At 40.8% G+C, this 24849-nt stretch overlaps 1 protein-coding gene across 2 annotated transcripts; it reads left to right on the plus strand.

Annotated features, from left to right (window-relative positions):
* The first annotated feature begins 3326 nt into the window (after positions 1-3326).
* Positions 3327-11862, plus strand: anxa5b (annexin A5b). Of its 2 annotated transcripts, XM_026171414.1 has the most exons (13): positions 3327-3472; positions 4180-4233; positions 7050-7134; positions 7463-7557; positions 8785-8898; positions 9034-9124; positions 9324-9403; positions 9485-9535; positions 10149-10242; positions 10557-10652; positions 10976-11034; positions 11249-11371; positions 11458-11862. In XM_026171414.1, the coding sequence occupies exons 2-13, from the start codon at positions 4231-4233 to the stop codon at positions 11518-11520; spliced, it is 954 nt and encodes a 317-aa protein (XP_026027199.1). In that variant the 5' UTR covers positions 3327-3472; positions 4180-4230; the 3' UTR covers positions 11521-11862. The 2 variants fall into 2 exon arrangements, with proteins under 2 accessions (XP_026027199.1, XP_026027200.1); XM_026171415.1 differs by lacking the exons at positions 3327-3472; positions 4180-4233 and having other exon boundaries at positions 7026-7134.
* Positions 11863-24849: the final 12987 nt, after the last annotated feature.

The following is a 24849-nucleotide window of genomic DNA, read 5'->3' on the forward strand; positions in this document are numbered from 1 at the left end:
GGTCAGAATTGGTCTAAACAACATGAAGGAATGGATCCATCCTGTCTTGCATCAATGATTCATATGGGTGGTGGCACAATTTGTGCCCTTAGTGCCAGCTGAGCATTGTTTAAATACCACAGCCTGAGTATTGTTGCTGACCATGTCCATCCCTTTGTGTCCACAGTATACCCATCCTCTGATGGCCGCCTATAACAGGATAACGTGCTATTCAAAAAGCTCAATTCATCTAAAATTAGTTTCTATAACATGAACAGTGAGTTTATGTATTAAATGGTCTCCGCAATCATCAGATCTCAATTGGACTGATTGTTGCTGGATGTGGTGATTAAAATCATGAATACACAGCTGAAAATCTGTGTAGTGCTATCATGTCAACATGGAGCAAAATCTCTGAGGAATGTTTTCAGTACCATGTTTGAATCTATGCAGTAAAAAAATAAGGCAGTTGTGGAGTCAAAAGGGGGTCTGATCTTTGGAATGTGTACCTAATAAAGTGTTGCAGTAAATGAGTGTACATTGTACTGAACCTACAAAATATATGTTTTATTCAGGCAGAATGGATTTTAAAAGTATGTTTTAATCAGATGTGATGATGGAAGTCACCTGAGGGAAGGGCGGAGATTTCATGTGGGTGGGCTCACAGGTCAGACTGAAATGGGTAGCTGGTGATATATTCTATATGTCTGCATCCATTTGTCCGTCTGCCTGTGTCGATGGCATATTTACCTGTGGGTTTAAAAGGGGAAAGCAAGAGTATATAGAAAATCCAGTAGAAGAGGACAGAAGGAAGAAGAAGTGAAAAGAGAAATCGGATACATTTGAATGCTCCTCATATTTGCGGAATATTCCTCTGATCACACACTGGAGGCTTGAGTTAAGACCTTCATTCTTGGAACTTCATCTTCTTCCATTTGATCTTGAAGAAATTTGACTGAAGCTGTTATTTTTTTAGCACCTAGTGTCTGGGCCTCTCAGGATGGTCGCATCTTCCAGAAGACAAGAAAAACCAAATAATTACCTGTAGACAACAGAATAAGACCCTAACAGTGTTATTGTACATCACCATAACTCTAAGAGGCAACAGTTTCAGACAGCGGTCTGTCCATCCTGGTGCATACTTGCTGAGATGAATGGTGTGCCTCCTTTAGGAGCAGGTTGGGGATGGAGCACGGTGGTGTACTGTTGTATCTTCGCCTCGCTCAGCATGCTGTTGGCTCTGTTACTCTGGTTCTTACTCAGACAATTACAACGTTTCAGAGGCAGAAAGTGACAAACACGCGGTGTGATGTACACCTGCTTCCAAAAGCGGCCTGTTTTTCTTGTTTTTTAATTAATGTGATCAATTTATGAATTGTGGTATAATATTTAAAATATATTAGGTGTCTTTAAATAGTAATTCAAAATAGTATGTTTATTGATGCATGTTGTATTCGTAGTATGTTTGCATCCACACGTGGATGCATGTCAGTCGGATTACAGTTTTATTAAATGTCATGTCTGTCATTCCAGGAGCGATTCTGCTCATAGTGTTCATAAATGTATGATTACTTCTAGACCTCAGCTTGATATGTGCTGGATGAGTGCAGAAGTGCAAAGAGTCCAGAAAAATACAAAAAAAAAAAACAACAGCAAGATTTTTGGATGAAGTTGAGAGTTTGCGTTGTGAAGACAACCACGGTGGTGCACTGGTTAGAAATGAAAGAAGACTCCTCCAGCTGTCTGGGGCCTTTCTGTGTGGAATTTGCATGTTCTCCCAGTATCCGTGTGGACATTCTCTGGGTGCTCTGTGGGTTTTCCCACAGTTTGTAATTCTAAATTGGCCAATTTAGCTGTGAATGTCTGTCTGTGTTAGCCCACCTTTCTCCCTGTCACAGCTGGGATAGGCTCCAGCTGCCCCCATGTCCCTAAATTGAATAAACTGATGGATGGATGGAGCATTTCGGAGCTTCCAATAGCCAGAGTCGTAAGCAAATGTGTATGGGTGAAGCCCTCAGAACTTTTTCTGATAAACTGATGCTTAAAGTCATCCTCCAGTTAAAAATTCTTTGTACCAACTATGTCAATGCTAAGAAAATTGGGATGTTTGATCTTCACGATGCAGAACGGTGTGTGTGATATTTGTAAGTACTGGCAATCTGTCATGCTGAAGGGGAAAGTTTTTATTCCTGTAACACCTGGACATACTGGCAGCATCAATCATGACGTCTCAGAAAAAGCCAATTTCCCACATGCAGTTCATACAAGTGTGATGTTGGAAGTTCAGTATTTCTTTTTACCCATTTAAATGTGAAAAATCAACTCTTTATTTCTCAAAAATTGTGTTTATAATAAAAGCTTTCAGTCGTGTGCGATGGTGTCAAAATCTGCACAAATCTTACCCACATAACTCGTGTTTTTTAACAGGCAAACACACACCTCTGTCTGTGTGTGTATAGCTTCTTTGTTTGAATCGATCACTCCCTCTCAGTTTACTTGGTAAATTATTGACATGGGATGAAGATTCCCAACATGCCAAAGCAGAAGGCTACTAAATGAAGAGCATTCATGATCCTAATGATACAAATCAAATCCATATATGTGTTTCAATGGTGACGTTCTTTATTGGTCACATTTTTTTCACGGTGACAGCCATGTTTCTGTCAGTCTCCCCTGACATGAATACCTGCCCTTCTGTTAAAGTTCACCCGTGTTTTTATAGGTTGCATCATCAAACAGTAGCGATAAATTATCTCTGGCACCTTTTGTTCTGTCTCTCTGTTAAAATTAAACTACCATAAAAATTAAAGGTTTTTTTTTTGCAAATCCGCAAACTTACAAATTCAGCAGAAGATGAAATAATCATTTCGCCCACCGTATCTTCTCACATCAAGTCATGAAAATAAACACGTGACCGAAGCATTATCAAGGAAATGGACTAGAAGCTGTAACTTGTAAACACTGTGTAGTGCTGCAAATCATTTTTGTGAAACATCCCATGCCACGTTCACAGTTATAATTTCCACTAGGATGTAATGGACACGAAATCAGAAGGAGGTGGAGGGAACCACGCCTTCAGGCTAAACCAACAACTAAGCATCTGTTTGCTTACACAGAAACTTTATAATATGTAATGTCAATATTGTATTTTCAACTTGCTCCGCTTCTCCAAGTACTCCAGAAGGAGCATGTTAGATGCAAAATATCGCACCTCCTCTTATAAACCATTATAAAACACGCAGCATGAAATAAAGACGCGAGAAAGACCCTTGTCATCATTTCCCTGTTAGCAGCTCAACCACGTAAGAAAACGACATTTCCCAGAGTGCTCAGGGGCAAGGCAGCCCCGGTGCCCTAAGCACTGGGGTGTGGCTCACTCACTCACGCGCATAGTTTTTCCAAGTGAGCTTCTCCTGTCTACTTCTCCTCACTTCGCTCTCTGCGGGTCTCTCCTTCCGTCCTCTGAGCTCCGTTTCACAGCTGCGGTTCATCGGTAAGTGCCTCACCGGTGTTCACTCTCACTTATAGGAGACCTATAGAAAGTTCCGTTGTATCCACCAGGTTGTGCCAAGATAGGTATCCCGGACAAAATCTGTTTCCCCTGCGTCCGGAGCATTCGCTGCGAACGGAAAGCAGATCCAATTTATTCCGCCTCCATTATAGCCAACTAGACATGGAAGTAGTGATGTTTTAGTTCTGTGAAAAATGAGTGTCGTTCCATTACCGTTCAGTTTGAGGGTTACTACAGAAAAAATATATATTTATATTATTGTTCTCGCGTGGACGGGATTATTTAACAAACTGAGGACTTTTTGCCTGATAACTATTTGTATCCTCCTGTAACTTTACTGAATAAAGAGCTAACATCTCCAAAATTGCAGGAGTAGTTATTCAGTATAAGAAGTGTTTTTGAACTAAAGATCAAGACTATGGGATACTGTTTGTCCGTGATTTGGAGACCCCAGCTTAGTTTGACGCCTTCGGGGATACTATCTATCTTGGCACATCAGGGGCACAGCCGGACCCCGTCTCCACCTGATGATAAAAGACTTGTAGTCTAGATAGCAGCTGCTGTATATACCGTACAGCAGGAAACCCTAGCGGAGATGATTAGGAATGAGTTAATTACAGTAGAAAGTTTACCGGAAATAAAGAGTTGTTTCGTCTCCTTGCCTGATAACATTTGTTTCTCTCCAACAGATCTGCACTTTTTTCTTTCGTTGGAAAAACAAACTTAAAAGACTGTCAAAAATGGTGAGTCCTTTCCACTCTGCTCATTTCTCAGATATCAGCGCAAATAAACACGCAGAACTGAATATAAAACGCTTGCTGATTAATCAGATTTTGCAGAAGTCTCGAGGAATAAAACCGTTATTTATGCAAATGTTTGACTCACTGGCTTTAAGCCGGTAAAGTCCGAGACAACGCCCACTTTATGAAACTTTATATAAGGTTCTCGGTGAGCGTTGTTGTTGTCGGGAGACAGCAGGTTAACCTTTGACGCTTTTACAGTTTGTATTGAACCTTAAACATCGTGAAACAGTAAAAGTTAGATCCGTTTTTATATGCGTGTTTTGGGTGTGCGCGCATGATCGTGAGGCTGGAGAGAAATCTCATTTGGGGAAGTTTGGTGTATGACTCATGTGGGCTCTGCTCCATTCGGGTGGGTCTCCTCTGCGTTTTTCCACTTCTCCCCCTCTTTCTGTGTGTAATGCACACATTTCCACATCTGGTCTGGAGTTTAAAGCCAGCCTCCCCCTCTTAAAGGGGAATTTCTTACTTTTCAGCAGTTGAGTTACTAAAAAAGTGTTGTTGTTTGTTTTTTTTAAATGTCATCAGCTGTGCTGTTGTTCGTTTCCTGACAGTTTATTCTGAGAGCGTGTTTACTATGAAGGGCTAACAAAACATTTGAATAGGTCTTTCTTAGACAAGCATTTCTACTACGTGTGCATTCAGATCTGATATATGTAATATTATCCCTGTCAACAACAGACCTCTACTATTCTCCCAACACACCTGTTTGCTTTCCTGACGAGTGTGGACTTTATATTGACTCACACACTTGCACACAGTGCTGCTTCTGTAAATACTTAACTACAGCACATAATGTGGATGCCACAACAGATCAACTGTATAATCCTGTTTGCACAAAGAAAATAAAAGGATGTTTCCTTTAGTGAGCTTTTTAATTAAAGATGGCATAATAATGATACGTTGCATCTTTATGCGGGATCGGGTATCAGGCTAGAGCTGTAGTCGTGATCACCGGAGCTTAACTCTGTTGACAGCATTTGCACAGGTAACAATAAAATGGTACATAATGGAGGACATCCTTTTGCAAAAGCATTGCTAGGTGATTGTGTACAGTCTCCATGGCAACAGCAGCCAGTTAAGAAGGATGGTAAGTAATAAGAAGTGCTTTTAAGGAGAGACGCCAGCTGTGATGGCCTGTGGTGTTTACATACATTCCCCCCCACCCTCAGGTCATGCCTGGACCCGCTCAGGGGAATCAGTGCATCACTCGCTACAGACTCCAACCCCTAGCATTCCAGTGTGAGGGACGTGCATTGTGTTATGTTGTTGTTGTCTAAATACCTCCTTGTTCAAGGAGCCACGTTGAGTCTCTTTTTGCTTGATTGGATGATTGGATGCGTGTCATTTTGACATTCCTTCGTGCAGAAACAGACAAAATCCTGGTTGTTAACAGCGACTCTTGTGTTCCTAGACCTTTTGACTTTTTAAAATTTTGAGGGTCAGAATTCCAGAAGCATTCCAGTAGTTTTCCTCTCTAAACGTTCCGCTGATTTTTATGAGCGCGGGAGTGTCTGGAATCAGTGCATTGTTGTTACAGAAAGGGACTGTTTTACTAAAAATCAATGTTAAAGTCAAGCTGTAAGTCATTGGGTCATTAATCTGAGTACAAATCAGGAGTAGGTGTACAAAACTATGTGCCTAACAAAGTATACACATCTGACATTGTTCTGTTGTATCGCACAGAGAAATGAATATTTGTGGGCTTAAATCCAGTGATTTGAATTTTTTGCAAAGACCCAACGTCCTTGATGATACTGTACACGTTAAGAATGTGCCCATATAATATCAGCAGTACTTGGTGTTAAATACACCGCACTACATTGAGAATGATAACCTTGGATATAAACAGAATATATACAACTGACAATAACAATATGTGTAATGTAATTATCATAGCTACCACTCTACCGACAAATACTCTGCATGTGTTATTGCAGTTTTCATGGAGGATTTCGTACTTCATCATCTATACATTCACCAACCAGTTTATTAGCTACAGCTGCTTGTTAAAGCAAATATCAGCCAATCATATCAGTGCATGTACGATCCCATAGGTCAAGATGACCTGCTGAAGTTCAAATTGAGCATCAGAATGTGGAAGAAAGGTGATTTTAAAGTGAATTTGAATGTGACGTTGGCTTAGACAACATGAAAGCATGGTCCATCCTGGCTTGTCTCAACAGTTCAGATTGGAGGTGGTGGTGTGAGGATATGGGGAACGTATTCAGCAGGATAGCACACCATTAAGCTAATGCACTCTTTGTGAAGAGTTCCTGTTCCTTCAAGACTGTGCGCTACTGCCAAACATGCCAATAAAGTTTAAACTGTGACACTTCAAAAAAAAAAAAAAAAGATAGCACACCATGTCACAGAGCTCAAATCTTCTGAAACCAGTTCCCTTAACATGAGTTCACTGTATTCAAATGGCCTCTGTAGTCACGAGATGTCAAACCAGTAGAGCAAGATAGATGGGAAACCGACAAATGTGCAGCAGCCGTGTGATGCTGTCTGTGAATATAGATCCTCTAAAGAGTGTTTCCACCACCTTGTTGAAACTAAACTAAACTCAATGAAGGCAGTACTAGCAAGGTGTACCAAAGTTGTGTGCATTTACACATATAAAGGTGTAGAAGTTGAGTGTCTCTGTGGAGAGGTAATCGGGTGCAACAGAAAGAAGAATTTTAGTCAAAAAGGCTTTGGCTTTGGAAAAAAAGTGCAAAGAACAACTTTCTCTGTGCACATCTTCCATGTTGCAGGCCAACAGAGGAACTGTAAAACCCAGCGCAAATTTCAGTGCCAGTGCGGACGCAGAGGTTCTGCACAAGGCCATGAAAGGCCTGGGTAAGTTGATCATGTTTATTCATTCATGCAGTTGGGAGAGCTTGTTTCGGGGAATTTCTTTTCAGTGTAGAAATCCCTGCTGTCTGGGTGGAGCATCGCACAGACAGCAGTGACTCACAACCACGTGAGCAGAGTAACTTGAGATGAGTCACTGTGAGCAAACACATCTGCTGACCTAGACTGCAGGCTGTAATTATGTGGTTTGAATAGATGTAAATATGAATCCACCTAGACAGCGAAGGACCATTGTTATGCAATTTGTGCTGCATGCAGCGTATCCTGTGACATAAAGAGCTTTGCTCATGAACCGTGTTTGTTGTCACTGTAGGGACCGACGAGGATGCCATCTTGCAGCTGGTCACGGCTCGCAGCAACGCCCAGAGGCAGGAGATCAAGGCCAGCTTCAAAACTCTGTATGGCAAGGTCTGAACACCTCTTGGATAGCTGTTACCTCGCTCGAGCACATCTGTCACACCTTCAGTTTAACTGTCCCACTGTTATAGCCGAGCAAATCTGTGGGCCAAAGTCACACTGCCCCGCATTAAGCCACTCCAATCTCACTCAGACTCATTCTGCAGTCTTGGCACTTTATCTATAATTCCAAATCTCTGTAATTCTCTATTACAGAGGTTTGGAATGCTCTAAAATGCAGATGATACTAAATAGAACTGTGCACCAGTAGTAAAAAAAGTTACAAACTACAAAAAAGCCCCAATTTTCCTATATTTTTATTGTTGAAATATGATTATCTTAAATCGCTAATACCTTCATGTTAATAAATCACAGCTCTGTGTATGTAAATATTTATTTATCCCTCTAATGTTGCTCTGGGTATTTAGTCAGCGGTCTTACTACAATACACAACATCTGTGCCTGCCTGCGATTTCCTCCTACACGATCAGGAGCAACAAAACCTGGTGCATCTGCGCCCAAGGCTGTTATCTATATCAGATGTTATGATGTAATAGTGTTGCTTAGCAACCATCTACCAACAGGATAAAAATAACCCATTTGTAAAAGTGCAATTTTAGCTTCGTGACAAAGACAAAATTTTCAAAATGCATGTGTGACGTCATCGTTTTGCCTAGCAATAGACCAGAAATACTAAACTTGGGGCATGAACTAGTTTAACAAATCTGCCATATTAACTGTAAAGGTGATGATGACGTATCTGACGTGTTTACAACTGGACCCACGCTGCCAAAAACATTGAACAAACAGTCAATGAATTAGTGAAGATTAGTTACAAAAAAAGAGGCTCACATCTACACCTCTGTTCACCATACAGGTTATACAGTTAGCTGACAGTGCATTAAGACTGCAAAACAATACTTTAATGTGCAATAAACGAAGCTGCTGCTAGCTACTGTCATGTTGGCACAGCTTGACGTAAAAGATGAAACGACAAGCGTCATTTGGTTTAACATTAGCTTGACGTTAACACAAAGGTTTACTGAACCTTTGAGCAGAGCCAGGTAGCTGTTCGAACCCTAATCTGAATCTAAGTGTATTTTGCAATTTTTTTTTTTTTTGGTTAAGTACAATGAGGCTTCAAAGTATTTGACAATAGTAGAAAGTTGCTTCACACTCTGGGTTTGTGGTGATCCACACCTCGTTAAAGTGCATATTGTGTATCTCCACATCTGTCAGGACCTGATAGATGACCTGAAAGGAGAGCTGGGCGGGAAATTTGAGACGCTGATTGTGGCTCTGATGACTCCACCCATTACTTATGATGTGACATCACTTCGCAATGCAATCAAGGTACGTGTGCCAGTGACGGATATAAACCGATCAGAAGTCTCACGCCATGATCTTCATGTACAGACAGAAATTTTAGCACCGATAGCAGCTGGAAACTCAGGCGGCATCTGTGACATTTCCCACTTTGGCCTGTAGGGGGCAGGGACAGATGAGAAAGTGCTTGTGGAGATTCTTGCCTCCAGAACATCTCAGCAGGTGAAGCAAATCGTCGCTGCCTACAAACAGGGTAACACTTGCACAGACACACACAAGTTAGACAATGTTTTTTCACACTGATAATGGTTTCAATATAATTTTAGTGTACTTAAAATGAAGCACATTCAACGTGCTAAGAAGTAAAAGACACCTGTTTTGATTCTTGGAGAAGACACAAATCTTTTTGGGGTCATGTGAGGGCATTGAGTATTGCAGTTTGTTTCCTTCAGAGTATGATGACGACCTGGAGAAAGATATAACGGGTGACACTTCAGGTCACTTCCAGAGGCTTCTGGTTATTCTTCTTCAGGTAAATGTAATCCTCTCCTCTCCTCTCCTCTCCTCTTCTCTCCTCACCTCTCTTTAATTAAAATGTTCTGTCCCTTCTCAGGCAAACAGGCAGACGGGGATCCAGGCGGAAAGCATCGAGAGTGACGCTCAGGTAGGCTTTTTAAAATATTTGATTCCTCATCATCAGTGGCTTTTGTTTTTAGTCTCACGGCATGACCATCACATGCGTTTGGTCAGGTGTTCAGTTAGTCTGTAAAGATGGTTTGACGACCTCTGCTGGACAACATGAGCAAAACTTCCCTTAAAATGTTGTCATGTTTTTGCTTAGAGAAAAGGTCCTGTGAATCTTTACTAGGCTCAGCTCTTTTCCTCTCTGGAGTTTTTACTGCCAAATCTGATCATAGATAGCTTAGTGAAATGTATCTAGGTGTGATTTCTGTTGCAAATCAATTTTGTCACGTGGAAATCACTTCAAAGTGAAGCACAGTGATTTGGATCGGACAACAACATGCTGGGTCTAGTACAAAGACTCAGTATCAGTGCAGCAGGATCTGAGGTATTCAGGCTTGGTAGTCCACAAAAATGGGCATTCTGGACCTGTAAGACTACAAAAGCAGGATAATCTCCTGCAGAGTTTACAGTAAAAATGTGCAGTTTTTTTCAAGTTTTCTCCTGTACTCTGCCAGTTCTCCCTGTGATTTAAAAAAACAAAAAAAAACAAAAAAAAAACCACGCCTTAAATAATTGTCATTTTCTGGTTTTAGGCCCTCTTCAAGGCTGGAGAGCAGAAGTTTGGCACTGATGAACAATCTTTTGTTACCATCCTGGGTAACCGGAGTGCAGAACACCTCAGGAAAGGTTTGTGAGTGTGGGGTAAAAACAGTTTGTATGAGTGGGTGAAGACAGAGTGGTCCAGGGTGTGGACAGTGTTTGCACTCTGAAACAAATTACATCTGCAGCCAGTGATGTCAATTATGTGTTGGCTAAATGAATATATGACAAGATTCAACAGCTTTGATTTGAAGTTTACTCACCTCCACTTACTGCCACAGGTTCTTATTTGGTCCTACACACTTTCCCTACACACTGTGGGTTGAGCTTTACTGAAACGGGAGATAAGCCGTATAGCTGCACTAACATCAGACTCATTCCAAACTTTATTTGCATTCCAGTATTCGACGCTTACATGAAGCTGTCTGGATATGAGATTGAGGAGAGTATCAAGAGAGAAACATCTGGAAACCTGAAGGACCTCCTCCTTGCCGTTGGTATGTGCTCTAGACGACTCCCTGAAGTTATTCTTTTGTCGCTTGCCCCCCAAAAAGGAAGGCTTTATTTCAATCCTGGTAAAACAACACAACAATAAACTAAAAAAGAAAGCATCAGCAAATGAAAAAATAATATATAGATAGAGAGAGAGAGATCATCAAAGCTTTTTTCCTATTTGGATCTTGCAAAAACCACATTTCTGTAGCACATTTTAAACTGGGTCATGGCGTCATACTTGGACATTGGTTCAGTTCATCACTCAGTCTTACTACCCATAAGTACACAGTGATGAATTTCCTTTCTGTGTGTGTTTTTTGTACAGTGAAGTGTGCCAGGAGTGTTCCTGCCTACTTTGCTGAAACCCTGTACTACGCCATGAAGGTAACAGCACAGACAGGTTTGGCAGCTTGAAGTGAGGCTATCTGAGTCGGTGCATGTTTGCCAGTAATGGTTTAACCTGTCAAAATGGGTTTATGACATAATGAAGGCAAAAGGGCTTAATGCTTATCACTATGGAGTTATTCATGTATGTTTTACGGTTGTGCGTTGATGTTTGTGAGGTGTTTGGTCACTGCATTGTGTGTTCTCGACTCAGGGTGCAGGCACTGACGATAACACCCTGATCAGAGTGATGGTGACTCGCAGTGAGGTGGACCTGTTGGACATCAGAGCTCAGTTCAGGAGGCTGTTCGCCTGCTCTCTGCATTCGATGATCAAGGTACACACATAATATTTTTACCTACATAGACACCTTGATACTTTTTGCCTTTTCTCCTAAATTGTGCCCGTCTTTGTTTGTTGCAGGGAGACGCCGGCGGTGACTATCGTAAGGCATTACTTGCGCTCTGTGGCGGTGATGATGCATAATCATGGCAATAATCGCTAACGGCAACCACACCTGAAGTGCCTTCTCGGCTGTCGGCTCAGTGAAACAACAAGCTAACCACAAGAAACTCAAAGTCTTGGTTCCTCTCAGCAAAGCTGTCTTGTGTCGGAGAGAGAACACATAAGATCTTTTAAAACTATGATTCCAAACAGTGTCTTTGAAAGGTAGCTAACATTTTGTCAACATGAATGCAGCTTTTATCCACTAATTTCTTCACTATACAACGAAATATTATGCTGAAGTATCAGACTTCAATTGTCTAGTTTGCACTTTGTATGGGAGAACATATATATCCAATAATAAATGCTTAATTTGATGAAGTTCAGTGGTGTCTCGTTAATAATATTGCAGCCAGTATGCTGTTTTTTTGTTTTTGTTTTTTACATATGTATTGACCTCTCATGACCACAAGAGGGAGTCAAAGGAGTTTTGTTAGAGATGAGGTGAGCTGCTGAGCTCTGACCCTCTGTAGGCGTCTTCTTCAGCTGATAGATGGGGAAGTCACTCACTACTCAGTGTTCATCTTCAACATCACAGAAGAGCTGCATGTTTTTATTTCCCAGGCTGTACTAAAACAGAATTGTAAATCATGCAAAGCTAAGTAATTAAAATATTAAAATACTTTTAGGCTCAGGTGCAGTGACACAGCTTTAACAAGAAGAAAAGTCAGTCATTCACCATCATCTTTCTCTTCTTCCTGCGCACTAAAACCACCAAAGTCCTCTCCTCCAGTGTCGGATACAAACAGGCTCAGGATGGCTTCGTCATCCACTCTCCGCTTCTCTCCTTCGTTGTCACTTTCAAAACCAAAGAAATCCTCGTTGTCAGTGTCAGAGTCGAACACCCTCAGAAGGGCCGTGGCGGTGTCCTCCTCTCCATCATGCAGCAGTCCAGCCCTTCAAAATCCGTTGGTGATCGTGGATGTTTTCACACTTTTCCACGCTGTCAGAATCCACCGGTGGAGTTGGGCATAACTTGCTTTTCGCAAGTTTATCGCCGCTCATCATCCACGCCTCCCGCTGAACGCGTAGCGCTACTTTGAAGTTTGTTTTTCGAGCTACTTCGTACGGCACTACGTTGCCTGGCGGACGGACATGTGACTAACATACCACTCTTGAACCCCGATCCTTCCGCCAGGCAACGTAGTGCCGTACAACAGCGGAACAAACAAAACAAATCGTCTTACGATATCACAAAAATCATGGAAAATCCATAGAAAAGCCGCACCTGACTAAAAGCCGCAGGGTTCAAAGCTTGTGCAAAAAGTAGCGGCTTATAGCCCGACAATTACGGTATTTATTTTAAATTGGGCCTTTGTACAGCCGGTTCGTCCTCTCTCATTTACAAAAAAACTCTATTACATATAAGAGGCAAATGTGCATTATAAAGGAGGGATTATCTCAGGTCTTGTTATGATACTCTGTCATTGTTTTTGTGGAAGAGGTTGGCATTTATTGTTGCCACAGAACCCGGCAGCCAATAATGAGGTCCATACGTAATATCGGATCGGTCCATCTCTATCTATTAGGCGTCCATTAATATTCCTGTGTGTGATATTTTTGTAATTCGCAGTAATTTTACAAACACGGCAAAGAAGTCAGTCCTTGAATTTGAGTGGAAGAATCCACTTGCAAATGGCTTATAAAGTGAATTGGCTCTGGATACTGGATCACCTTAAGCAAACATTTAAGGATCTGATCCCTGTATCCTGCTTGTGGATTTTCCTTATTATCTGCACTCACTCCTGGGTAAAACAAATTAACCCACAAAATGACTAAAAATAGAGGTGGGGAGACATTTTGGTGGTACTATTTCCTACTTCACCCTTAACCTCTGACTGTGTGGTGACACTTGATTGCACCCTTGAGCTGTGATGAAGGATTTGTTCGAACAGTTTGTCTTTGAGCATCTCTTTTATGGCGTCTGAGAGAGAGGACTGATGTGGAAAAGGTGGAAGTCACACTCCAGACAACTTTTATGTGTCTGTCTGAGGGAGCAAAGAGGTCAGAGGCAACACTCCCTTGTCCAGGTACCACACATATACGCACATGAGTGCACGCATCACACGTCTTACTACTTATATTTCTGTGAGAACAAGCGTTCGTGACACTGGTTGCTGTCACTGAGAAGATAATTAGAGGCTTCTGCAGGAAACTTCAGGAACAAGCCTCCTGTTTGGATGGCGTGTACAACTGGACCGGTTATGCATTTGAGTCTTTCATGATTTTGTGGAGTGTTAACCTCAGAGCAAGTCATCTGGGTCTCAACTCTGTGTGGTGTAGTTCACAAATCATTTCATCGACCATACTGAAGTGTGCTCTGATTGTGAGGTGGAAGATGTTTTGTTCAGCACAAATGTCAGATACAAAGTTTAGAATTGTTGGAGGGCTTTAAAACACAAGCTTAAAACACGTGTAAGGAGCTTCCATGTTCCCCCTGTCCCTAAGTCTAGTCTAAGACGGCTGTAGGTGTGAATGTGAGTGTGAAGGGTTATCTGTCTTCTGTGTTAGCCCTGTTGTTAGCCCTGTGAGAGACTAGCAAACTTTCCCTACCTCTTGCCCTGCTAGGATAAGGCCCACACCCCAACCTTGGATTGGATAAGCAGAAGAGGATGGATGGATACAATGGATGGATATGTGCGCTGCACAGAGACTGTTTGTGTACATTATCAAATCCACATTGTTATTCTTTGACTTGTAGAGCAGCTATGCATAATTTCACAGATCATTCTAGTCCTTATTTATCTCATACGTGGCTTAGACCAGTCCCTCAGTTTATTTATATATTTTCCCTCTATCTCTATCCCAACTTTCTTCTGATTGGGTGCCCCTCAAAAACAGAAGGTTTAAACAGCAGATGTATTGCTGTGTGCCCTATGATCATATTAGAAATATCCACTCTCACTGACATCATATGGAGCCAAGAGCAGAAAGAACATTTTTAAAATGTTAAAGCAGTCTGAGCAGTTATTTGTACATGATGAGCAGGGGCGGTCCTAGCCTTTTTGGCGCCCTGGGAGAACACTGCCTCTGACCCCCCGGATACACACACACACACACACACACACACACACACACACACACACACACACACACATACACACACACATTAAGGATTGTATATTAACATATTTTATTGTGACAATTGTTGTCAAAACCATACTAAATTTGACCTGATAAATCTTTTATAATAGATCATAACATACTTTGTACAGGATCAGTGTGGTATTAAAGATTACAAATGGTAGACATATTAAAATACTTCAAAGATTAATTATTTAAAACATATTAAAATACTTGTCTGTATGTAATAAACTAAGTAAATGTACCTTTTCTGCTTACTTTTTTCTTTTCTCTACATTTCAGGGAGAATTAAACTAAAGATTGGTCATTTGTTCTTTAGCTGGTAACAAACCTTTTCACAGCTTGGCTCCAGACTCAGATTTGGTGCCTTTCAACATCTGAAGATGTGTTTGAGTCTGAATTATTTAATGAATGGATTTTGACACTCTTGGCATGCCATAGCTGTGTAAACTTCAAATATCTGCTCAATTAACAAGACATCACATATTTGCAAAAGTGCTCTAACGTTCTTGGAGATGCATGTTACCCACCAGCTGACCGCATAGCTGGACTGGCCATTGGGCATACCGGGCATTTGCCCAGTGGGCCGACGGTGATTTTTCATTTTTATGTTTGTTTTTGTAACGGTATAAACAATGAAAGTTGGTGAATTAGCCAATTGGTCATGATCAACTCTGGGCTGGACCAATTACAATATGTATTGAGGTGAAAAGGAACGCGATTAGTCCCGTACTTCAGCTAAAATGAAAAAGACACAAAGCTGGAGTTATTCTGTGTTTTTGCCGCACAACTGCCTGTTCTTCTCTCATTCTCTCCCCTCCCTCTCCTGTTGCTACTTCAATTGTGAGTCCGATCAATGATCAGCTGATTGGCTTTTCTGCCGCAAGTCCCGTCTCTCTTGTTTGTTTATCGCCCACTTTGCACCAGAAACAGGAAACCAGCGGATGTTGCGCTAAACAACAGCAGCACGTTTAAGCTTGATAAGCTGTTGTAAGAATTTTTTTAATATGACTTTCTACTATCAACTGTTTGCTGGAGCCACAGCCGTAAAAGCTGCTGGTCATGATATCGGTTTGGAAACATAAGGTTGATACAAATCATACATATACACCAACAAGACAGTGTACATCACTGTCACAACAGCGTTTGTTTTAGTTCAAAGGCTTTATGGTTTTTCCTATAATACCTGGTGGTGGTTTTGTCAGTTCAGCCTTTTATATTATGTTTAACCCGAGTGACTACCTGGTCAGCTGGTGGGTAACAGGCGTCTCCGAAAACGTTAAAGCACTTTTGCAAATATGTGATGTCTTGATAAATCAAGCAGATATTTGAAGTTTACACAGCACCATTCTCCTATGAAAATATCTTAAAAGTTTATTTTGTGACCCAGAAAGATTAATATTTCAAACTCCGCCACTCTGCGTTCCTCCGCCACTGCCTCGTTTGAGTTTTGGACGAAATGGATTCTGGGATATTGCATTTCGTAATTTCGAGCTTATTGGAGACCAGAACAGCCAATCAGATTTTTTTTTCATCCAAGTCTGTGATTGGCTGGTTTTGCGGCACAAATATAACGGTGTACAGAAAGAGTTGAGTGCGTGCGGGCAGAAATGTTGAGAGTGCAAGCAACACATTGCGAGCAAGCGCAAATGCAAAAACTGAGCGACAGGGGCTGCTATTGTGTGTGTGTGTGGATAATAGCAAACACTGAAATACATTTTCTGCACGCAGGAATGAATTTTGTTCACTCAAATTTAGCTTTTCTTCGCTCAAAATAAATTTCTCCTGAAAATGCAGCACTTGCACCTGCAAATCTTTTTTACGTGCGCTCAAATTTTTTTTACGTGTGCTCAGAATAGTGGCACAAAAATAACGGCATAAGAGTCAAAGAACTGGCTACAGGTATGATTAAAAAATTTGAAAGCACCGACTTCAACGCGCTGATGCTAAAACAGTGTTTATGTGTCAATGATTTATTAGTGAGGGGCTTCTCATCAAACTGATTCTGATTTGATGCCGTTGCAGCTTTCAAAGCGTTTTCACACAGGCCAGTGCTCTACTGTTTTGATCTTGCAGTATGTGACTTTGATCCGAGGGCATAAATAGAAGTTAAACAAGGCATTGTGAAAGTTCAGAGAAAATGGTTTTTCAAAGTGAAACTAAATCATTTGCAATGTCAGTATCCAATGTTAGAACCCATATCCCCATTACTTCAGAGGATATTTTACCTGCTATCAGCAGGTAAAATATCGATTGTCGATTGTCTCTCTGGATTACAGTGGGGCATGATAGAAAATGGGTCCTGTGACTCCAATGTCCAAGCAGCACTTGCTGATATGATTACTGATGTTATACAGTCAGTTAGTGCAAGCATCATAAAAACTTCACTTCTAGCAGTTCAGGACCAATTGACAGATGTATCATCCTAGACACACATTAGCATCGCCGTGGGAAAAATAAGCCCCATATTGGGAGACTCTCTCTCAACCAGCATTGCTGCCGCTCTTAATGTCACCCATGAGGAATGTGAGGAATCTGTGAAACTGACACAAAGGGTTGAGCAGGAGATCTCAAATAAAGTCAACTCGGGTCAGGTTCTAGTCTCAGAAAACCCTGATTCTGTTGATGTCAGCGGAAAAATAACAAACTTTACTCAGCTCCTTTAGTTCAAGTGATGAGAGCCTTGAATCCAAACTCTCTGAGATGGGAACAATTAAAGAAGTAAGTATGGCTCTCATGAGATGGAGTACAGACACAAAACTAAGTAAAGATGACAAGGTCTGTCACATAGAACTGCAACCCATTGTCATGTTCCTGGGTCTGTTGACCCAGCGTTTTAAGTTTTAGTTTATTTGGATGTTGTTTATGTTTAAGTTCATTAGATTAGCGAAGTTCATTTGGTTATTAGACTCCTTGTGTTTTCTTCCCCTGTATTTAAATTTCCCTCACCCTTTGTTTCATGCTGCGTGTCTTATGTTATCAAGTTTGTATTATCATGTCTGTCTCGTGTTTCCTGTTTTATTTTGAAAGAGTCGTGTGTTCTTTGTTCATTGTATTTAGTTTCACTTTCCTTGTCCTGTCATTAGGCTCATGTAAGTCAGCTGTTCCTCCATGTGTTCCCACTTCCCCTAATCACCTCCTGTGTATTTAAGTCCTCTGTTTTCAATGTGTCATTGTCAGGTTGTCTGTTGTCCTTTGTGTCATGTTTCCAGGTTCTGTGCTGTAGATATTTTTGTGTCCATGTTAGGGTTCATGTTTTGGGTTTCTATGTTATCTTAGCTCTCCCAGTTTAGGTTATTGTTTAGCGTCTCCTCTGCCTTTTGTTTTGTAATGTTTTCACCAGCCTTAATAAACGGCTCGCTTTCTGTTAACATTTAAGTTTTTGTTTCATGGTGTCCGCATTTTGGGTCCTTTTCATAATACATACAGTCCGCCTCTGCCAGACTGCGACACCCATGAAGGGAAAAGAGAGTGATAAATCTGCAGAAGCTGAGGAGAAAGCTGTTAAAGTTAAAGATGATGTGGAAAAAGTTCCAGCTGACATTGTAAATGTGATAATTACTAACATTCAGTATCCTGATGCGGAAGATAATACATTAAGTGAGAAGTGTAGCTCACCCAAACCTGCTTTTAATGGGAACATAATTATCGAAATGGTGAAAGACTTTTTTGCATCATGGGCCCTAATTACAAAACCAGATGAAGCAAAACAACACTTCTCCAGGCTTGCCAAAAAGGAATTTGAAAAAATCAGGTGAAGAAAAGCAAAAGGTTTTTCATCTTTCAAAGAGAACAGGCAAACTCCCCTGAGAGAGCTGACGCCAGCGAAAGGTTACACTTAAATCCCACAGGTTCAATCCCAGAAGTTCCCAGAAAATCACCAACCTTAGAAACCGCAGTTAAAAATGATTCTCCACTCAAATTTAGAACAGTCATGCCAGTTATGAATAAACTGTTTAGTAAATTAACCCACGCAGAACACCTTGATCTGACAAGTAAGGAAATCAAGATGTTTTCAAGGGAGCTGACAGATAAAGCGTACAACCTTGTCCAGTCAACATATCCAGCCCCCACAATGCAAATGGGTAAAGATCTCTCAGAATCCGAGATCTCTAAGACTTCACAGCGCGACTGTAAGGTACCCTCGTCTTCTGACATGCTCGATCTGCTCATAGAAGATTCAGTAGAAAGGTTCTTACAAAAAATGCTTTTCTGGTTGGAGAATGAAACTTTAGTGCAAACTATTACAAATGACAACATTTCTGGTGCCGTGGAAGATGTAGTAAGAGCGCTGACCCCATCGGAGGAAGAAGATATGACTGGATCAGATGCCAATGAAACAAGCGACAGACTGTCTACATCACAGCCAAGTCCGGATACTGATCTCACAAATCAAGCAGTCCTCTATGTGAGTGCAGTAGAACTGGAACCAAGTTTCAAAAACAGGCAATAAGCAGGCATCTCTCACATTCAACCCACAGAGGGTCAAAGTCAGCCGCAAACCTCTGAAAACCTAGAGGAAGAACTGTCAGAAAAGTTAGTGTCACCAGATGCTAAGGAAATTGCCAAAGATTTTAGTCATATTCTATTAATGATAATCTACAGAAAAACCCACAGGAATACCAAAAAGCTTCTAGATCTAAAAGAAATAGAAACTGCTATCAATTATCTGACCGAGTTGGTCCATTCTGAAGTGAGATGTCCTAAATCCCTGAAAATTCTTAAAAATAATATGTATAAAATAACAAAGGCCACTGCTAAAGGCCTTATCAAGGAGTTTGGATCTCCAGACCATTTCTTCTCTGTACTGATATCAGAAGATTCCTCTTTTGACAACGCTATTCTGAAGCGCCTAACAATTCATCTTGGTGTCTCCAAGAAAGCCAAATATGGTAGTTTTTTTTTTTTAGCATTGTTAAAAGCTTAAAAGAAGCTGTTCAGCTGTCACTTCAAAGGCAGTAGTGATGACTAAATTGTCATCTTGATTTTTTTCAAATCTTAAAGCAATCTAGTCTGGCCTCAGAATTAACATCTGATGTATATTTTATTTGAAAACTATTTAATTAGACTTAGAAATATTCTTCTGTCACGGGGTCCGTGAGCAGTCTGAACTATTATTATTTCATGTGTGTGTCTTCTGCACTGCTACTGTTCTGTGTCCACATTTGTATGTAGGCAGGTGTGTGTGTGTGTATATGTGTGCAGCTGTGTTCTGTTGGCCAAGTTACAGGCACCTTCAGGCCTGGTGGGTGTGGCTCTGCTGAAGGACCGGCCACACCTGAAGTCCTTGCCAAACACCTGCTGCTGATCAGGGCTCGTCGGGGGAGCTATTTAGGAGAGTGATGGCGCTCCCACCGACGTGGGATCGTTGAGTTTAACTCCAAGTCACTGTGTGTCAGTGTATGGTAGTGTGGATCGTGTATGCCTGTGGGGGTCAGTGGCTCACGAAAAAGAGCCGGCTCTTTTGGCTCCCAACTGGCTCTTCAGGTTGTTTTGTTGCTTTAATTAATTTATTATTAACAATAATATAAAATTAAGCACAAAATGAATTACTAATGTAAAAAACAAGTGGTTTTATTTATATATGTTTATATATGAGACTATGGCCCCTAGAGACAAAGCATGCACAAAGTCCAAAGCACGTGCAAACTCCAAAACACATTTCTAGTGTTAACTGAACTTCCTTAACAGAGCTACCTAGATCACTTAAATTACAAAATTGAAAGCATATGTTTATTGTTTGTGTATTTATACACAAGCATTCATATATATTAATATAATTAAAAAAGAAATGTTCATTTACAAAATACAACTACACACCAAATCCGGTCGTTGGTACTTCCTGGCTTGTGTAGCCACGAGGTAAAAGCTTAACACTGCCTCTAGCATCCTGGAGCACTTCTGTTCTTCCGTACTTCTTTTGTACGTGTTTTGGAGTTTTTACGTGTTTTGGAGTTTGTACGTGCTTCGGAGTTTGTACGTGCTTTGTCTCTAGGGGCCACCGTAAATATACTTCTATTTATTCACTCCACATAAAATGTAATAAATAAATCATATAATACTAAAATCAACTGTTCACATTTCAACTTTTAACTATTTAAATTTTCAGCTTTTTTCTTTTAAACAAATTTGAAGTGAAACAACACAAAACACTGCAAACCACAACAAAATTAAATATAAATTGAAATATGAAAACAAAAAGAAGATGCATATTCTCTGTCATGCCTGCATGAATAAACTTTCTGAATCCTTTAACGTCTACAACTGAAAATAGTTGTGGATGATTACACTACCTTTCTAATGTGACGTTGTTGTCCCTGGCTCTCTTTCTCTCTCCCTCTCGCTCTGTTCCTGTGCTACTGGGAGTGTAACTACCGCCCCTCCCCCCTCATCCCAGCGCGGAGTGAAGCGGAAAAAAAGTGCAAGGGAGAGGGTGAGAGAAAGGAAAAGAAAACCCAACGGCTCACGATAAGGAGTCGGCTCGCGTCGTTCACCTCAAAGATCCGACTCTAATGCTGGGCAGACACTGTGCGATTTTTTTCAGTCGCGCGATTCAGCTCCTGCTCAAACTATACGGTTGACTCGCAGGGGTTAGAAGTTCATAGGTCACGATGCAGGGTCTCACACTATACGGCCCGATGCTCTGATGCGACCTGAGTGCTCACACTGTGCCTCCATAACATGAAGGTTATAACAGAAATTCTGTCGCTCGCTCTCCCTCTCTGTCTTTCACTCACACAGACACGCACACCACCACCATCAACTTTGCTAAATTGCTAATGAAAAACATTGATCAGGCAGCTGTGATTGAGCAGCAGTGTAGTTCCAACTATTTTCACGGTTGTTGTGGTTGTGATAATTTTGTAAGGCCACATCGAAAAGGCTCGGATGAGCTTTCCAAAGTTCTACAATTTGTTCCTCCATCGCTTGTGTCCAGATCACACGCTGCACTGCCGTGCTGCGCCGTCTTTTTCGCTGACATTTGTGTTTGCGCGTGCGCAGTGTGACAAACTGCGGTGACACCCTCACGACCAAGCGATTGATGATCGGGAGCTGGTCGTGAGGTGTTAATCGCGTCTCGTTACCCCACGTATACTATACGATGCACGATGAAGGCCAAAATCGGGCCAATCCCCAAAACGGTCGCACGACTCAAAAATTGGCTCAAAATGGGCCAAAAATCGCACAGTGTAAGCCCAGCATAAGAGCCATTTGCGACCGACACATCACTACTGTGTGCCGTCACACAGGCCCACACGGTAACTCGTTAACAGAGATTTGCCGCATTAATGCAGTTATGGCGTTAACGTCACGCTGACAGCACTAAAATAGTAATCTCCAAATGTTTCTTTTTACCAACCAACTCCTCTTTGATAGCTGCTGTGTCCATCTTGTCGTTACCTTGTCTCTTTCTCTCTCTTTTCCTCCGCTCTGTTCCTGTGCTATAGTGATGTGTCGGTTGCATGCAGGCCTATATTGGGCAGGGATAGCTCAGTAGGTAAAGTGGTCGCCCCATGATCGGAAGGTCGGCGGTTCGAATCCACTTAACGGCTACCCTGAGGTACCCCTGAGCAAGGTACCGTCCCTACACACTGCTCCCCGGGCGCCTGCTTAGTGGGCTGCCCACTGCTTCACTGAGTGAATGGGTCAAATGCAGAGAAAAAACAAGTAATTTCCCCATGGGGATCAATAAAGTATCCATTATTATTATTATATGACAGAGAATGTGCACCTTCTTTTTGGTTTCATATTTTAATTTATATTTAATTGTGTTGTGGTTTGCAGTGTTTTGTGTTGTTTCACTTGAATTTGTTTAAAAAGAAAAGGCTGAAAATTTAAATAGTTAAAAGTTGAAATGTAAATAGTTGGTTTTCGTATTATATGATTTATTTATTACATTTTATGTGGAGTGAATAAATAAAAGTGTATTTACAATGGCCTCTAGAGACAAAGTACGTACAAACTGCTAAGCACTTAAAATCTTCAAAACACGAAAAAATCCAAAACACATAAAAACTCCATAGCACGTACAAACTGCGAAGCACTTAAAAACTCCAAAACATGTAAAAACTCCAAAACATGTACAAACTCCAAAGCACTTAAAAACTCCAAAACACGTAAAAACTCCAAAACATGTACAAACTCCAAAGCACTTAAAAACCCCAAAACACGAAAAACTCCAAAACATGTACAAACTGCGAAGCACTTAAAAACTCCAAAACATGTACAAACTCCAAAGCACTTAAAAACTCCAAAACACGTAAAAACTCCAAAACATGTACAAACTCCAAAGCACTTAAAAACCCCAAAACACGAAAAAATCCGTAAAAACTCCATAGCACGTACAAACTCCAAAGCACATATAAACTGCGAAGCACTTAAAAACTCCAAAACACGTAAAAACTCCAAAACATGTACAAACTCCAAAACATGTAAAAACTCCAAAACACGTACAAACCCCAAAGCACTCAAAAACTCCAAAACACGAAAAAATCCAAAACACGTAAAAACCCCAAAGCACATACAAACTGCGAAGCACTTAAAAACTCCAAACCACGTAAAAACTCCAAAACACGTATGTTTGAAAGCACAAAACAAATCACAAACTGTTTTTAATTTAGGTCTTTATTTTTATTTTGTTTATTTTTCAGCCGTTGATTTTATGGCGATATGATGCTATATTGCATATATATTACAGATTCAGTTGAATTTAAGATTTTTTAATATAGCATCAAACTTTCTCCTCAATTTGCTTCATACTGTAAGATAAAGACCCTACAGAAAACCCAGATAAGTTATTAATTCCTTATGAGCAAGCACTAGGGGACAGTAGGGAGGAAAACCTCCAGCAGAAGTAGGCTCAGGAAGCGACGGTCATCTGCCGTGGCCGGTGGGGGGGGGGGGATGGTAACGATAATATGAGGAGACAAGATGAAGAGTATTTCTAAGTCTAATTAAAGTCTAATTAAATAGTTTTTGAACAAAATATACATCAGATGTTAATTCTGAGGCCAGACTAGATTGCTTTAGGATTTGAAAAAAATCAAGATGACAATTTAGTCATCACTACTGCTGAACGGCTTCTCAGTTAGTTCATGGGTTTTCAGAAATGAATCCATCGATTATAGAGTTTATATTTTTAAACTAGTTCATTTAAGGTCTCCAATTAGTTTTTAAGATTGTTTTCCACCGACAGTTTTTCCATACATTTTTCCACTGAAAATTGTATTTTTCTTTCTCTGCTTCCATTAGCTTATACAGCATGGGATCTTGATAGGAAAGCTGAATTCGATGTTGCAGTTACAGCATTCACAAATGCAAAAATTTCTTTCTTTCTTGTTAGGTTTTAAATTAACAGCTGGCACACTGATTTGATCTTCCATTCTTGAGTCAAGTGTGTTGGAATTTTGCATGCGGAACAGAGAGGAGTTGGGTTCTGAAATAAGAACTGGCACACTGATTTGATTTGTTCGTCCTCGTCAGAGTCAACTGTGTCGGGATCCTGCATGCAGCACAGACAGCAACAAAACAGTCGGGCTATGGATGAGAAAAACTGACATATTCAGCTTGGCCTCTTGGGTGGTTTGGCTGCTTCCTCTATGAACGTTGCAGCTATTATGTTATCGATGAGTGGGAGAATTAATGCCATCATTAGCAGAACTGTTTCTGCACTATTCCACTTTTAAAATAGGGCTTTGAAAATCATCTTGTGGAGGTTTTTTGACTTGTTTAAGGGGATTTCATCAAATTGATCCTCGATTTGAATCAAGATTTTGATGATAAGTCTCCTTCAGATGGCTTCAACTTCTTCCGGACTGATGACTTCGCCTGATATTCTTACCACTTGAATAACTGGGTTTTTCATACACTTTCCCAAACAATCTGTAGATTGTTTTTCATTTTTTCTTTTATGTGTTTTGTAATTCCTAGATCACTCCTACTTGTGTTAGTAGTGGTTGATTTTGAACATGCATTTCTTTGTGCTCTCTTTTTTAGTTTGGCTGCCTCTTCAATGAAAGTTAGAGTTATTATGTTGTCAATGAGTGGTAGATTTAATTCCATCATTAGCAGAACTGTTTCTGCACTATTCCACTTTTTTAACAGAAATGTGAAAAAAATCTCATGGAGCTCATGCATCCTTTCGAGTGTTTTGAACTGGTTTAAGGGGATTTCATCAAATTGATCCTTGATATCAACCCAGATTTTGTTGGCAAGCCTCTTGGAGAT

This window comes from Astatotilapia calliptera, chromosome 6 (genome assembly GCF_900246225.1).
Source record: "Astatotilapia calliptera chromosome 6, fAstCal1.2, whole genome shotgun sequence".
Lineage (NCBI taxonomy): Eukaryota > Metazoa > Chordata > Actinopteri > Cichliformes > Cichlidae > Astatotilapia > Astatotilapia calliptera.